This window comes from Acanthochromis polyacanthus, chromosome 16 (assembly GCF_021347895.1).
Source record: "Acanthochromis polyacanthus isolate Apoly-LR-REF ecotype Palm Island chromosome 16, KAUST_Apoly_ChrSc, whole genome shotgun sequence".
NCBI classification, from domain to species: Eukaryota; Metazoa; Chordata; class Actinopteri; family Pomacentridae; genus Acanthochromis; species Acanthochromis polyacanthus.
Window position 1 is genome coordinate 4,529,984 of NC_067128.1, and position 14,382 is coordinate 4,544,365.

Consider the following 14,382-nt stretch of genomic DNA (forward strand, 5'->3'; position numbering starts at 1 on the left):
ATATAAAATAAAGTATGACTGATACAATTCCCATTATTATTAATATTACTGGTTTATGCTCAGTTTATTAAGCTGCTGTGCACGTTCATAAAAGACACCACGTGGAGGCGATGTTGCTGCAAAAGCTCATTCAGCATTCAGTCTCACTCACAGGCTCCAGACAGGACACAGACGTTTCAACACAGTACATGCCATTTTTATTCAAGAGTTGGTCAATAAACTGTCATAGTAGCGATGGCTCTGACCCAGTTCTGTACAGTATTGGATTCAATTTGACAGGGTACACTCGCAGTAAATGTTCATGAGGGTTATAAAATATACCAAACATAGCAACATCATTCAGAGCATTCAGCAGGACAAGCCTTTATCAAAGTGGCAATGCAGACAGTGGTATATAATGCCCAGATAATATACAGAGCAGAGGCATTGTACTTCCGACACATGTACCCTTCCTCGGTTGTTCAAACTGTAAGGCAGTATTATGTTTGGATTGCAATGTAGTTTTCTTCAGGTGGCAGATTTCTTCTTGGTTAAAAAAAAAAATTACAACATTAAATTCAACAAAATAAGCATCTTTAACAAACAGGAACCAAAACGTTGTGTGTAAAAGTCTTGCATGATGTGAAAATTTGGATCTATTATGACACGATGGCGACAAAGCAGCAGGAGTTTAAATACTGAACTGAAGACTGTAGAAATCAAAGAAGAAGAAGAGCAGGTGGATGGTGGCAGGAGGCAGCAGCCGGGTATGGTCTCCCTGTGGGAACAGGTGGTGGCGAATGCAGCCTCATTAACCTTCAAACTTGGTGTTTTGGTGCCAAGGTGTCACTCCAGTTTCAGCAGTTCCACGTCGAAAATAAGCGTGGCGTTTGGTGGTATGACTCCGGGGTGGCCTGTCGCTCCGTAAGCCATGTCTGGTGTGCAGGTGATTTTAGCCCTCTGACCCAGGCTCATCTGAAACACAGGAGAGACAGAAAACACAGTGATGATGGACGGCACAAAGAAGCCTTTTGTACGTTCCTGTCACATTTTTTAGCCTTTTTTTTTTACTGCAGTATGGAGTGCTGCATCTCTGTTGAAAAAGCACAAACATGGCTAGAAGTAGAGAACTCAGAAATATCTTGTGTCTGGTGCAACACTCTTATATTGCCATGAATCATAAAAAAAGAAAAAAAAATGAAGTTGAAATTCTGAAAAAAACTCTACAACATTTTTCCACATCCTCGCAAGTGTTACAAAGAACGGAAGAAAAAAAGCAAAAATACTACAGATATTTTGCTATTTACATTTTTAATTTGTTTCCTGCTTGCTCTGTGTAAACAGCCTGCAGTTCATCACAGTTCAGCCTAAAAAGTCCCTGAATTTTTGACAAGTGATTGTTGGTCAGAGCTGCTTCACTCATGGCTTCTCAGTTGAGTCAAGAAATGCAGAATTTCTTGTTTTTTATAGAATTTTTACAGAAAGGCTGCAACATTTTTTTAAAAAGCCTTCAAAATAAAAGCATGGAAGGAACAGTTATTTTAACACTAGCAAAACAAAGCCTTACAAAAAGTGATGAACTGATCAACAGACCTTTATAAGAGTAATTTACACATATGTAGGTCGCACAATTCAGTATCCACACGCATGTGCTCAGTGCAAGGTCATTTGGCGTGTGGGTACATTTATATTAAATGGACACATTCTATAATGCCGTGATTTCTGATCATCAATAATAATTACAAAAAAATGCTGCACTTCTACAAAAATGTGCTGCATTTCTGACAATGCCATATGGGGGAATGGACAGCCTTGGCGGAGTACTGCGCTCTCTGCCTGCTTTTCTTGTTCTTTTATTTAACTGTTCAAAGTTGTACATTTTATCGTGGGGGTCTATTGTGACCAACACATTTTTGGAACCAGCATCAAGTGGACGTTTGAGGAACTGCAGTTTTTTTGGCACTTCATTTTTTTTTAGCTGCTTTATTTGAGGTTGCCACTTTAGTTAAACATTTACTTATTTTGCACTTTTAATGATGTATTCCTATTACTTATGTGTGCCTTTAATGATGTGAACTGCCTGCTGGTGCTGTGCTGACAGGTCCTGCTTGGTAAAGTACACGTTGGAATTTCCCTGTGGGGATAATTAAGCATCTACCTATTTATCTTCCAGCCACCTCCGGCAGCATCGTTGTTCTCTAGTTTAAAATCAACTGCAGCAAAACACAATGAAGCCTCGTCTCTGAGCTCCAATTGGCCTGAACACCAAACGCTCCTACTGAACACTGCTCATCTAATAAAATCACATCATACAGCTAAATAGTGTGTGTCTGTGGCAAAATTACACAATCAGCGTCGAACGTTTAGCCGTCTGGTGTCATAAAATCTGATCGGATGATTAGATTTTTACTCCAGCGTGTGTGAAAAGGCATTAATTAGTCAACTCAGCAACAGCAAGATCACTTCATGTATTGTTTCACTCATAATTGCACAGTGTGCTGCAAAAAGAAGCTGGAAATATTCAACCATGTTCGCATCTGCCATCATGTAGACGGGGCAAACAATGGAGGCAGTCGCAGCAAGCACTTACTGTCTGCCTTCAGAATGGCGACTAATTGGTAGGTAGGATCCCATTACATGTAATAATAATAATGAGTCAATGAACTTCCAGCTGTAGCTACAGTGGATGACATGGAGAATGAGCCGTTCAGTGCTGGTAGCTGAAGCTGTTTAACCTCTTACCTGTACCACTCCTTCCTCCCAGCCCTTAATGACCTCCATTCGTCCGATCTTGAACTTAAAGGGTTTGTTCCTGTCTCGAGAGGAGTCAAACTTTTTTCCATTCTGCAGCATACCTGCCAAAATAAAACACACTGCAAACATCAGACATAAATGCAAAGCAAAGACTGCATGCGGGATTATTTTAGGGATGTTTTTCACATGTGTGCAGCAGACCGGTCCTATGATTTAGGAATAAATCTGGCGGGGTTTCTTATCTTGGGTTGGTTTCAATTACTCAAATGAACAAAGGGACTGCGAATCAGGAGGCACTGGCCTGGTTTACCGGATTATTTTTAAAGTTAACTAGGCCATTGCTTGCCTGTATCTAGACCACAGGGAGAAAGGGGTAACAAAGGCGGAGCAGCGGAGGACTCCTTCAGAACACTGACCGACCGTTCAGGCATGGTAATAGCATCGAGGTCATTAAACATCACGAAAAGGCGTGAAAACACTGGGCTGCTTAATTAGTCCTTCTAATAGCTTGAGGGAATCCAAGTTGAAGCAATGTTCTGCTGCTCTGATAACTAATGAGAACTTTCTGAACCTTTAGACAGATGAGAGACCAAGGTAACAACAACAAAGTTTTCCACGGAGTTTGCTACTTTCCCTGCACAACCAATATGCGTAGAACTTTCATAAATGCACTCAAACATTACTTTGAAGATTTTAGCTCAGGTGCAGTGTTTTTTAATAGGTGCATGATTAGTGAAAGTTTCCCTCTGCCTCTTAGAAAACCTTCACTGTGGTTATATAAAGAAAAATTTCCATTTTATAACGTCTCTGCTGATCACCAATAAAAAAAAAGATGCATGTCAGCATGACTGTCATATCCTGACAACGAATTCGGAAAATTTTTGTTGAGTTTTATTGTGTGAATTTTCTGTATTATTCCCAGCTTTTTTGTTCAAATACACATTTAAATGTCAAAAATGGAACAATTATTGTGTAAAATGGATGCATCTGTCAGATTGTACATGCTCACTCCGATGACTGGAGCGAGATTTTTAAGATTTATTGCATAAATCCGACAAAAATTTGATTTTGCAGGCATGTAATTTCCTGCTTTAGAGGAAATTGATATTACATTATTTCTATTTTATCTATAAAGTGTTTGTAGATAAAGTTTCCAGATAACACTGTATAGAGGTTCAGTCTTAAGGCTAATTAACTGCTTGGTTGGCTGATATGTTCTCATCAGATAAAATTCTCAGTCATATGCATGGATTTTTCATAAGAAAAGTGCTACATCAACAGCCTTCCAGGATTCATTTATTATTGTTGATGGCGAGAGGAACAGACTGTCATATTTTCACAGCTTCTAATTTGCCGAACTTCATGGAGTCTAACTTATTTAACTTTTATTGGACGTTTATTTAGAGCCATCATTTCAAAGAAGTCAAATGTGCAGCTGCATTTTGCTCAAACAAATAGCTAAGAAGCAGAGTGTAAACTTTGTAAACAACGGTTTGCATATCAACAACCAACACGGTAGATCATGTGAAAACAGCAGCTAACTTGTCTGCATTATATTTTTAAATGTTTTTTGTGAAAGATAATTAAATTTTGTAATTAAAATATATTATATAATTACAATTTTGTAAAGTTTTCTATGCAGAAATCCTAAGAATACAGGCAGGTGCATGATGTTTGGCTTTAAATCTGTTATTTCAGTATAAAAGAAAGAGGTTACACTTTACCTTTTCTGTTTATTTCTGATTAAATTAGGCTAATAAGGCCCGCAGGCAGAGTGCACTGCTGCCCTCTCAGCTCATGCAGAGAGAACGTGCAGGTTTTCATGTCTCCACGATCAATCAATTGGTTGTGGAATACGTACGCTTTTAGTTCAAGATTTTCTTTCTGCAGCGCTAGCTCTACATTAGGATACACTGTGTGTCAACACTGTAATATTAAATGACAAATACTATGACTTAAGATATGGGCTGCATCCCCCACCTCTAGTATGAGCAGTTAAAATCCTTGTTTACTCTTGCATAAGGCCGAGTGGACATCATGCAAAAAAATATTCCACAACTTCCACTTGCATTTGGAGGTCGCCCTGTGATAGTGTTTTGATTTATATTCCTCTGTCGTGATTCAACAAGTGTGAATACTTGGCATTTAAAATTGGTGTTAGCTGAGGTTTGGTCGTAGCGTCTTACTCATCTAGTCATATGAAATGATGGTACTGTACCACTTCTCCCCTTTCATTCTCCCTAAACTTAGTAGGTCCATCATTCCCAAGAATCCCAGGAGCACATATATCAGTGGGCTGGTCTCAGTCCAGGCATGGAGTCATCAGGTTCGCACACCAATACGGATACCACCTGCTGCAGGGCATTCGAGTAGCAGAAAGACAAAAAACTTCTTGCAGCAACTGCAAAAAAAGTGGTTTCAGTTCCTGGTAGTGGTGCCTGCAAACACTCATTGGCAGCATCCACAGGTAGGAAGGCAGCCAGGGATCATGTCGCACAACTGACTCCTGTGGTTGGTCAGCTGAGAGTTTGCTGACGTGTGTGAGACTCGGTGTATCTACACACTTTACGTGCTTTAGGAAAAACTCCCAAGGAGCAGCCGCCAACTCCATGTTGGCTTGAAGAGGCAGCAAAGGCCTGAGATCCACACTGACAACTGGACAAAGCCACTTTGAAAGAGAAACAACAATGGAGAACACAGGGTTTCTGCAGAAATCAGCCAGTCAGCTAGCTTTTTGTAATTACATTTTAATACTATAAAAATTTTTAATGCCATGACCCGTGAACTCAACAAATTACACAGGGTTTTTTTGTAAAAAGATGATTTTTCTATGAAAACTGTCTGTACGTTTCCCTATTTCTGAATCTGGAAACCCTACCTGACCGCCCACGGGCTGCAGTCATTTTCTGAATTCCACGTTCTTCAGCCACTTTTGCTGGAATTTGCATTTCCTAGCTCTCCTCCACCGGGTCCAGCCTGTCGGTGGTACCTGACCGGCCGGAACAATTACCGCAGTGCTTTGGCATGTTCACACAGATGCACATATCTGATGAATCGCAGTCTATAATTATACATTATTAAAAGTGAAAACTGCACAAAGAATTTTTAACGCCCCTGAGAATCAAATTTAATGATTTTTAATGCCATTTAAGGCCAGCCTAGCCGTGCTAGACCCATGTTCTGAAGGCACAAGGGTCTAGGACCGCTCGACAGGGAGGGAGGCGGGCTAAAAGGTTGTCTTTCAAATCATTCTGCAGCAATTGGGTAGGTATACAACCAATCAACGCAACGAATAGGCTGACGGAGTTCCTAGAGTGCCGGCGGATTGTGGCTAAGTCCCATTAGCTTCCCAACCAGCGGAGCCAACTGGTATATTCAAGATTTGCCATATCCCGTCGGCATAAGTCCAAATACGTCTTTCTTCTCAATGAAACACTTCAGTGCCGTCCTTTGTTTATCTTTCAAGTTGAATTTTAGCTTCAAATCTTTAAGGGCTGTGGCCAAAGCCGAGTCGAAAGATAACTGTTTATTGTGCGCCGGTTGTTTCTGTCAGAATCGTCGCGCCTCTGTCGTCACTTAGTTACACCCGCCTTCATGGTGATTGGTCCGGCCAGTTTTAGGAGAATCCAGCCTCGAGCGTCATGGAGGGTAACTAGACCCACCCTGGCAGAGAATTAAATTTGTTGCTGTGGGTTGTCTAGCGCGGCTAGGCTAATTTAAGGCCTTAATTTTCACAAAATCAATGTCATGACTATTAATGCTTTTTAATGCCCTGCAGAAACCTTGGAACAAAATACCAACAACATTCAGTTCCCACAGATCAAAATACGCAGCAGTGTGGTCCTAAAGAAACATATGGCTTCTAATATTAGAGCATTGTGTGAGATTTGCACAGTACAGGTACTCTATATAAATGCTTCCTTTAGTTCTTCACTTCATAGCAAAAGCAAAATCCAAACCTCTCCCTAACCCCCTCTTGTATCACTGCTCTGTTATCACTCCTGGTGCAGCTAAGCATGGGTGGGGTCTCTGCAAAAATAAAGCCAGGCCTGTCCCCTTCCTGAGCTTGGCTCCCAGACTCTCTACCCTCGTGAGAAGAGCTTTCACTTGGTAGTGCGCTGGCTATATCTGCAGAAAGCCCTACCACACAGGGGTGGGGTTATTTTTACTCCGTTTACTGTATCCTGTCTTGCCCCCGTCTAGGAGCGTTGCCAGCACAAGAGTCCCCTCGGCTCAAGTGTGGATGAAATGAGTGATGTGTAAAGATATCCATCTATGAGACTCGTATGCTTTGCTGTGTTACACATATGCGGGCACAAACATCTCAATACAAAGAGCAAAATCTCGATCATTCTTCATTCATGTAATGGAGTAACTGGGAGTGGCTGTGTGTGTAACTGGGAGTAAACTTGGTGCAGCCTGAAAATGATCCTCAGCAGTGCCTTAAAAAATTACACATGCAAAACAAGAGTCAATTTGGAAGAAAATAAGAAGTGTACTGGAACCAGGAGGGTTTACTGAATACTGATGCATGTGCTTATGCATATGCATGTTTCTATTCATATTTCTGAGCCATCATTTCAGCTGGGTAGGCACTGCATGAAATTAATCTGTCCAGTCCCAGAATACAAGATGTGAAAAGCCTGTCAAGCACTCAGACAACTCAATAGTCAGTACCCTTGTTTTCCACATAACTATCAAATAAATCCGGAAAGATTTTTAAGATATCCCAAAAAGAAAAAAAAGAAAAAGAAAATGCACATTAGGCTTATTTCCATTCACTGCTTTGGAGCAAAAGTTGCCATATAGGCGACATGGCCGTAACAAACAGAGTAGAAGAAGCTGGAAACGAAGCCAGCTGTTTGCCAAATGCTAGAAAAAAACCCATGCCAGTATTTTCTCTTACTTGGTATAATCTAGTCTTACTTTAGTGCACTTTTTAAAATACTTTCAGTTATGTATTGTACTGATATCCTTCTAATTTTCTACCAGGCATTGTATTTCCGCATTATGATATCAGATTTTCTTTTCTGAGCGACATCTGGCAAAAGAATGTCCTTCTGGGGTAATAAAGTTTCATCTATGAGCCAGAAATGGACAGAAGAGGAAGTCTTCAGGATTTGTTTTCAACTGGACAGGTTGTAATTATTCCTTCATGACAGCTGGTATCACGCCGACTCTTCCGAAACAGTCCATGTCAAGCAAGCATGATAACTTCATTACAAAGCTGTTAATATTTCTTTCTAAATTTGCCATTTCCAAAACTTTTTCTAAATCGTAGAATATGTCATGGAAACACAGCTAATGTTTAAGCGGATTATTTTTGGTTTATTTTAGGAGCAAGACGTGAACGTTTCCCACTGCAACGACCGGTCAATTGAGAGTTTGGCATCTCCTGACATACAGCCCGATGTGTCAGTCTATTTATTTCTGAGTCACACATCTACAGCCTCTCACCTTCAGCACGTTTCATGGTGAAGCCTAGAGCTCAAACATGGTAAGGATTGATGTCCACATTTAGGTATGATGTCATCGCTAGCAAGCCCTCCAGAACGTCTCATCATGGAGGTCAATAATGCAATTAGTTTTAACCAATAGGCTGCACCGAACACTGAAAAATCACAGGCTATGTTGTTTTCCTTATATTGACTGATATCAGCTTCCATTTTGTACATCCAGCCTGACATGCAGAGAAATAAAGCTCGTGACTGCAGCTGATAGAGCTGCCAGTCTGCGGGCAGACCAGCAGTCAGCCATGAAATAAGAAATGACAAATAAGAATGTGTGTGAGCGAGTGAATTATTTTGTCCTGCTGCTTTCAGGCCATAGTTGTTACCGTTCTTAATGACCACTCGGCTAATTTGGGCGCCCATAACTCTCACCAGAGTCAGAGGAGGGTCACGCAACATATCTGTGCGTCTGCATGTTTAAAATCCCAGAGGTGAAAGTGGGGATCAGAAAGGCACAGCAGCAAGAAAGTGCGAGAAAGTTTCGTTGAGGGTGAAGCTCTAAGGCTAAAGGCTGGGAATAGAGTGGTTTCAAATCCCAGCATGTATTAGGAAATCACCCTCTCCCTGCTCTTACTTGTTTGTCTTTGCTATCTAGAAAACTAACACCAGTGCAGGGTGGAGGGTACAGCCTGTGGTTGTGCACTAAGAGCCAGCTGGAAGACTTTAACAGGATCATGTCACCAAATCTACAATGAACCTCTATTACCAGCACTAGGTCTTTATCAGATCTGGACTCTCTAAGCTTCTAAATCAAACAAATGTTGGTTAGGCTCTGTCGCCTTGCTCTGAAAGTCTTCATCAGTTCAGCTTTCGTACAAATTCCTGAGCTATTAAAGCAAGCTAGTTGAGTCTAGCAGCAAAATGGGATTAAGGAAGATGAATTATTTTTCAGTATTTTGCTGAATCCATGTAGATGTCCACTATCCTTCAAAAGCTTGGGCAATTTCTTGTTTTCCATGAAAACTCACACTTTTATTCACGTGCTAACATAACTGCACAAGGGTTTTCTAATCATCAATGAGCCTTTCAGCACCATTAGCTAACACAATGTAGCATTAGAACACAGGAGTGATGGTTGCTGGAAATGGGCCTCTGTATCCCTATGTAGATATTCCATTAACCCTCCTGTTGTCTTCATTTACGGACACCAAAAAATATAGTTTCCCTGTCTGAAAATTTTTTTAAAATTCTGAAAAAAAAGAAGTTTTTTTTGCAAAAAATTGCAAAACCTTCAGGAAGAAAATACCAGTAATTCCTTAAAAGTTTCCCTTAAAAAATTACTTTATAAAAATCCTCCATATTCGTCAAGAAAATTCTTGTAAATATTTTCAAAAAAATGAGTAAAACTTTCAAAAAAAATCCATAAAATATCTGAAGTGATTACAGATATATCAGTGAAACTTCTGATAATTTCTTTAAGAACATTCACACACACACAAAAAAAAGTCAACCAAAAATATGGTCTTAAGAAACATTTTTGAATTTTATTTTTTTCATTTATTTTATTTCAACCCAAAAAATGTTCAAATATTTCCCAAAAATGTTGAAAATGTGGACATCACAAGTTTCCCAGTGAAAACAGTTGTTTTTTTCCCCACATTTTCAAAATGTAAAATGGGTCAATTTGACCCACAGGACAAGACGAGGGTTAAAAATCAGCCGTTTCCAGCTAAAATAGTCATTTACCACATTAATAATGTCTAGACTGGATTTATGATTCATTTCATGTTATCTTCATTGAAAAAAAAAGATTTTCTTTTAAAATTAAGGACATTTCTAAGTGACTCCGTACTTTTAAACGGTAGTGTATCTGATGCATTACTTATTTACATGTGTACACAAACCTTATTGTCAAGCACATACTGTACATCTCACACTGGTGCTATCACTTACAAACCAAACGCTCTCAGTGTTATCAAGGGAAACGACATTCTTCAGCTAATCTCCTGGCTGGTGTTCAACACAAAGGCTCCTTTCAAACTGCAGGCAAAATGGGCGCAAATCTGATTCCTCTGCTCATATGTGGCTTGGATTGTATAATGGCGTGACCAGCACAAATCACATGGAATCAATTTAAATTCTGATTCAAGCCACTTCCACACACCTAAGTCCCATTCGGGTCTGATTTTTTTGCAATGCAGCAACAATCTGAGGGACCATACTGGAATTCATGCGACTTTTGAGTCACTCTAGATCAAAATCGTCACAATTCTGCACTGGTAGGAGTCATTTGTGGGGCTTTTCAACTGACAGAGAACCAGTTTGGTTCTCAGTTCCATTTAGGACCCACAGAACTACAAAACACCCTATAGCAAACGGACACATTTCGACAACGGCCCCTTCAGAAGATCAGGCAAAAGTCATTGTCTCCATTTAGCTTCTTTATCTTCAGGTTTCCAACACACCAGTATTTTAGGTTCTGAAACTGAATATTTTTAGTTGAAATGCCCAGAACTTCATTCATTAATGAGAACTGAACCGGTTCTGCGTTGGTCAAAAAGCCTTGTCGGTAAAAGAGGACTTTACAATGTCAAAAGGTGCAGTAATCCATCTAAGTTGTCAGCTGATACTAAAAAACTCAGTGCTTTCTCAGGAAGATTTGTTGCATGAACTGAGTCTTACAGAAAGATGCTGACTGATGTGGCTTGAAGTGGCTCTGACATCCTCAAATTTTGCGTGAAATCTTTGTCAGCGAAGCCGTTCTCATTACAAAACCAACACTCCTGGATCCGACTTCGCATCCACGCACACGTCCAAAAAAAGCAGTAGTTCTGTCCTCAAAAAGCCACAATTAAAAATCTGGCTCTCTTTCTCTTTGTCCTCATTACCATCTGCTCAAGCTTCCACAGAACATTCAATTAGAAATTAAACCATAAATGAAGACTTTTATGGCTTTTATGCTTACTTCCATACGACATGGAGCTACGTGTGACATCTTTAGTGCGTGTGGGTCAGTTCACGCTGGAATCTACCAGTGACCACATTTTTAAAAATAATGTCAACAGCCAAACTAAATAATTGAATCTGAGCAATAAATCCAAATTGAGCACCAGGGATTTCTAAGCTCATATTTGCACACAGCTCTACCCTTAAACATTGGCTCATTTTTTCAGCGTTTATCGCCTGCAAACGCACTTCCCCTGCTAATACAATAACAGCTCTTTTTGTGTGCCATGAGTCAAGCCCTGCGTGCCACCGCTGCCAAAACACCAGCAGCGCATGGGTACATCCTGTGAGTCAAAAATGAAAAGGCACATAAAAAAAAGACGCAGAGGACCTGAATGCACCATCCTGAATGTAACATAAAAGAGGACAAGAGGACTCAGTTCGCTTTAAAGAACCACAAGGGCTATTCTCAGGCTCTGATGCGTCCTGGTTGTCGGACACTGCAGCCAATTCTGTCTCACTCAGGGACGTGATGAGCACTTAATGTAATTGTGACAACAGCGAGAAAGGAAATACGACAGAAGAGCTAGGAGAAGTGCAGATTATGCGCATTCCTATAAGTGGAGGAAAGGTGTTGATTGAGTACACAAGCCAATTATCAGATTTGGCTCTTTTATTATTTCAAATAATGCTATGTATAGAGGAGCAAGAGCAAGTGGCTACCAAACATTCATAATGCAACACTCCAGGCAGGAATTGACTATATCTGAACAGAGCAGCTTCACATCCTGAGATACATCATTTCCAATTATAGCATAATTCATCACTGCAGTAGCTGATCTCTGCAGAAATCAGCCCCAAAGGGAAACGCGATGCCTGTCCCCACGAAACTTACTAAGACTGCATTTACTACCCATAGTTGCAGTACGTCTTTACAATGGCGCACATGCTGTTTTTGAAACAAAGCTGCAATTCTTAAATAAAATTAAACACTGTGAGAAACTCGGTCAAGACAGGCAGCCAGAACTGCAACGGATTAAGACAGTCATAGGGAAAGGAAATCCCTCCACACTCGTACGTGCACACACACGTACCTTTGATACAAAAATACACACAAACCTGTTCACTACAGACAATGCCAGCATGTGTACAATAACTTTTATAACCACATAATAGGCGTGTGATACTCAGACGGCAGACGGATGACATGCGAACTAGGTTTTGTTTACTTTCTGTCTGACCTAGTTGTCTGGACTGCCAACCCCGGGGCACAGAACAACCCAAATTTATTTCCCAAACGTCTCAGCGTCTTAGTGCCCCACCTCAAAAATGGGCAATCTGACAAGAGACAAACAGGAAAAAAGACGGCATCTGTGTGTGTGTGTGTGTGTGTGTGTGTGTGTGTGTGTGTGTGTGTGTGTGTGTGTGTGTGTGGAGTGAGCTGGAAAATGGCAATGACTCAATGAAACCACAAATTCCTCCTCGAAAGCATACACATATTAATACTGTCTACGCATGGTAGTAATATTATAGATATCTATTACACCGCAACTCAGTCACAATTTTATTTAAGGTATCTATAACGTCAGTCTGATGAGAGAGAGCTACACTTCGTTTTGATCGGTCACAATAACAGCTTCACATATCTCAAACGTCATGACAACTAGTCTGAATTATCATGCACAACGTTATTCATGCAAGTTTTACCACTGGATATTGGGTGGAGCAAAGCGGTTGAAGAAAGCTAGCAGAAGTGAAATAGAAAGAGTGGAGGAGCTGTGTTCATTCAAGATTTGTGGTTGACGTTTACGAGACGTCTGTAATTACATTTTGATTGCTGAAAATTCCAATTGATGATATCTATAAAGTCATACAAAGCTCAAATTAAGACCTAGACATCTCAAAACAACAAAGAAGATGTCTTGAATTGCGGAAACATAACCACAATTAAGATGAGTCAAAAAGAAACAAGAGATACCTGAAACTAGAATTACAACTAGTTATGTATCTGCAATGTAAGTTATTGTCAGGTGAATTGTAGATACCTGTAATTAGACACCCCACACATACATATAGCAATTCTAGATATTTGAAATGTTCTTGTTTACCAGGACGATTAGTCTCGCTATTAAAAGTTAAAATGGCCTGCTGTAGCTTCACATGCTGTGTCCACTGTGAAAGCTGGATTGAAGACTAAGAAGTATTGTGCTACAAACATTGTGAAAAATGTTTCTCAACAAGAAATAAAAGGTAATAATTACCTATGTAATGAACCACGCATGTCTGGCCTTTCTTTGGAAATGTTCTTCCTGTAAACAAAGAGAGACAAAAACAAGTGTTACTGTGTGATTGTGAACCTCTTGAGACTGGCAGCTTAATCTCGTAATTAGCAATGACTAGTTAAATCTGGTGAGGTTCTCCTGGCAGGGATGCCATAAACTCCTTATGCCTGCAGACATACTAAAGTAAGACAGCATCTGTCACCTTCTTTCTCATATTAAAACTTTACCCTGGAGGCTTTTTTCCCCACAGTGCAGGGCTATCAGATGCATCTAATTAAGTTATTAGAGCCTCACCTACACCAAGTTAATGCCTTGACTGTGTGCTATACTTGACTGCGCATCTTCTCTCTCTGCCAAACGTAAATGACTGTGTAAGCGAATTCCTAATTTAAAGACATTTGCAGATTAAGTTTGGCACCTCCTGCAAGTGTGGAGAGTTCTAGAAAGATGCAGTACAGGCGTCTGTGTTGATGAATAACAGTAAAAAAAAAAAGGATTTTACAACCCCCAGTTTACATCCCGAATACTAATAAGAGTTGCTAACTGTCTAATGTGAACATTTTCGTGCCCGCTCCACCCAGAAACGTGACATTTTACCTACATAATTAATATCTAACAAGCTTTGAACGAAATTCTGGGGGACTACGGAGCCCCAACACCCCGCATCAAAGCACAGACAAGCTAATAATTCAACTTACCATCACCGGGAGATATTGTCTCCACTTCCACGCCCATGGTTGCGCTACTTCAAGGATCAGCTATGAAACATACAGCACCCAAAAAAAAGCCCCTTTCTCCGGCCAGTGTCACCCTTTTGCGGCTACGAGTCGGACTTTAACGATAGAAACCATGCAGACACCGAGCACTGCCTAACTGGAGCTCCCAGCCAGACGAGACACCACCAAGATATTTTCCGGAGGCAGCGTCGAGAGCTCCAACTACCGCACGTACGTCGTCTTCAGTCCCGTCAG

At 40.5% G+C, this 14,382-nt stretch overlaps 1 protein-coding gene across 1 annotated transcript; it reads right to left on the reverse strand.

The window, feature by feature from the left end:
• Positions 1-174: 174 nt before the first annotated feature.
• On the reverse strand, positions 175-14,376 carry fkbp1b (FKBP prolyl isomerase 1B). The gene is made up of 4 exons (XM_022194699.2): positions 14,110-14,376; positions 13,391-13,438; positions 2,722-2,834; positions 175-954 (listed from the first exon to the last, which is right to left on the reverse strand). The coding sequence occupies exons 1-4, from the start codon at positions 14,144-14,146 to the stop codon at positions 826-828; spliced, it is 327 nt and encodes a 108-aa protein (XP_022050391.1). The 5' UTR covers positions 14,147-14,376; the 3' UTR covers positions 175-825.
• Between the last annotated feature and the right edge of the window lie 6 nt (positions 14,377-14,382).

Coding starts and splice junctions, on each gene's coding strand:
- fkbp1b (XM_022194699.2), bottom strand. CDS start 14,146: ATGGGCGTGGAAGTGGAGACAATATCTCCCGGTGATG. Junction 13,439..14,109: donor GACAATATCTCCCGGTGATG/GTAAGTTGAATT, acceptor CTTTGTTTACAG/GAAGAACATTTCCAAAGAAA. Junction 2,835..13,390: donor ATGCGTGGTTCATTACATAG/GTAATTATTACC, acceptor TTATTTTGGCAG/GTATGCTGCAGAATGGAAAA.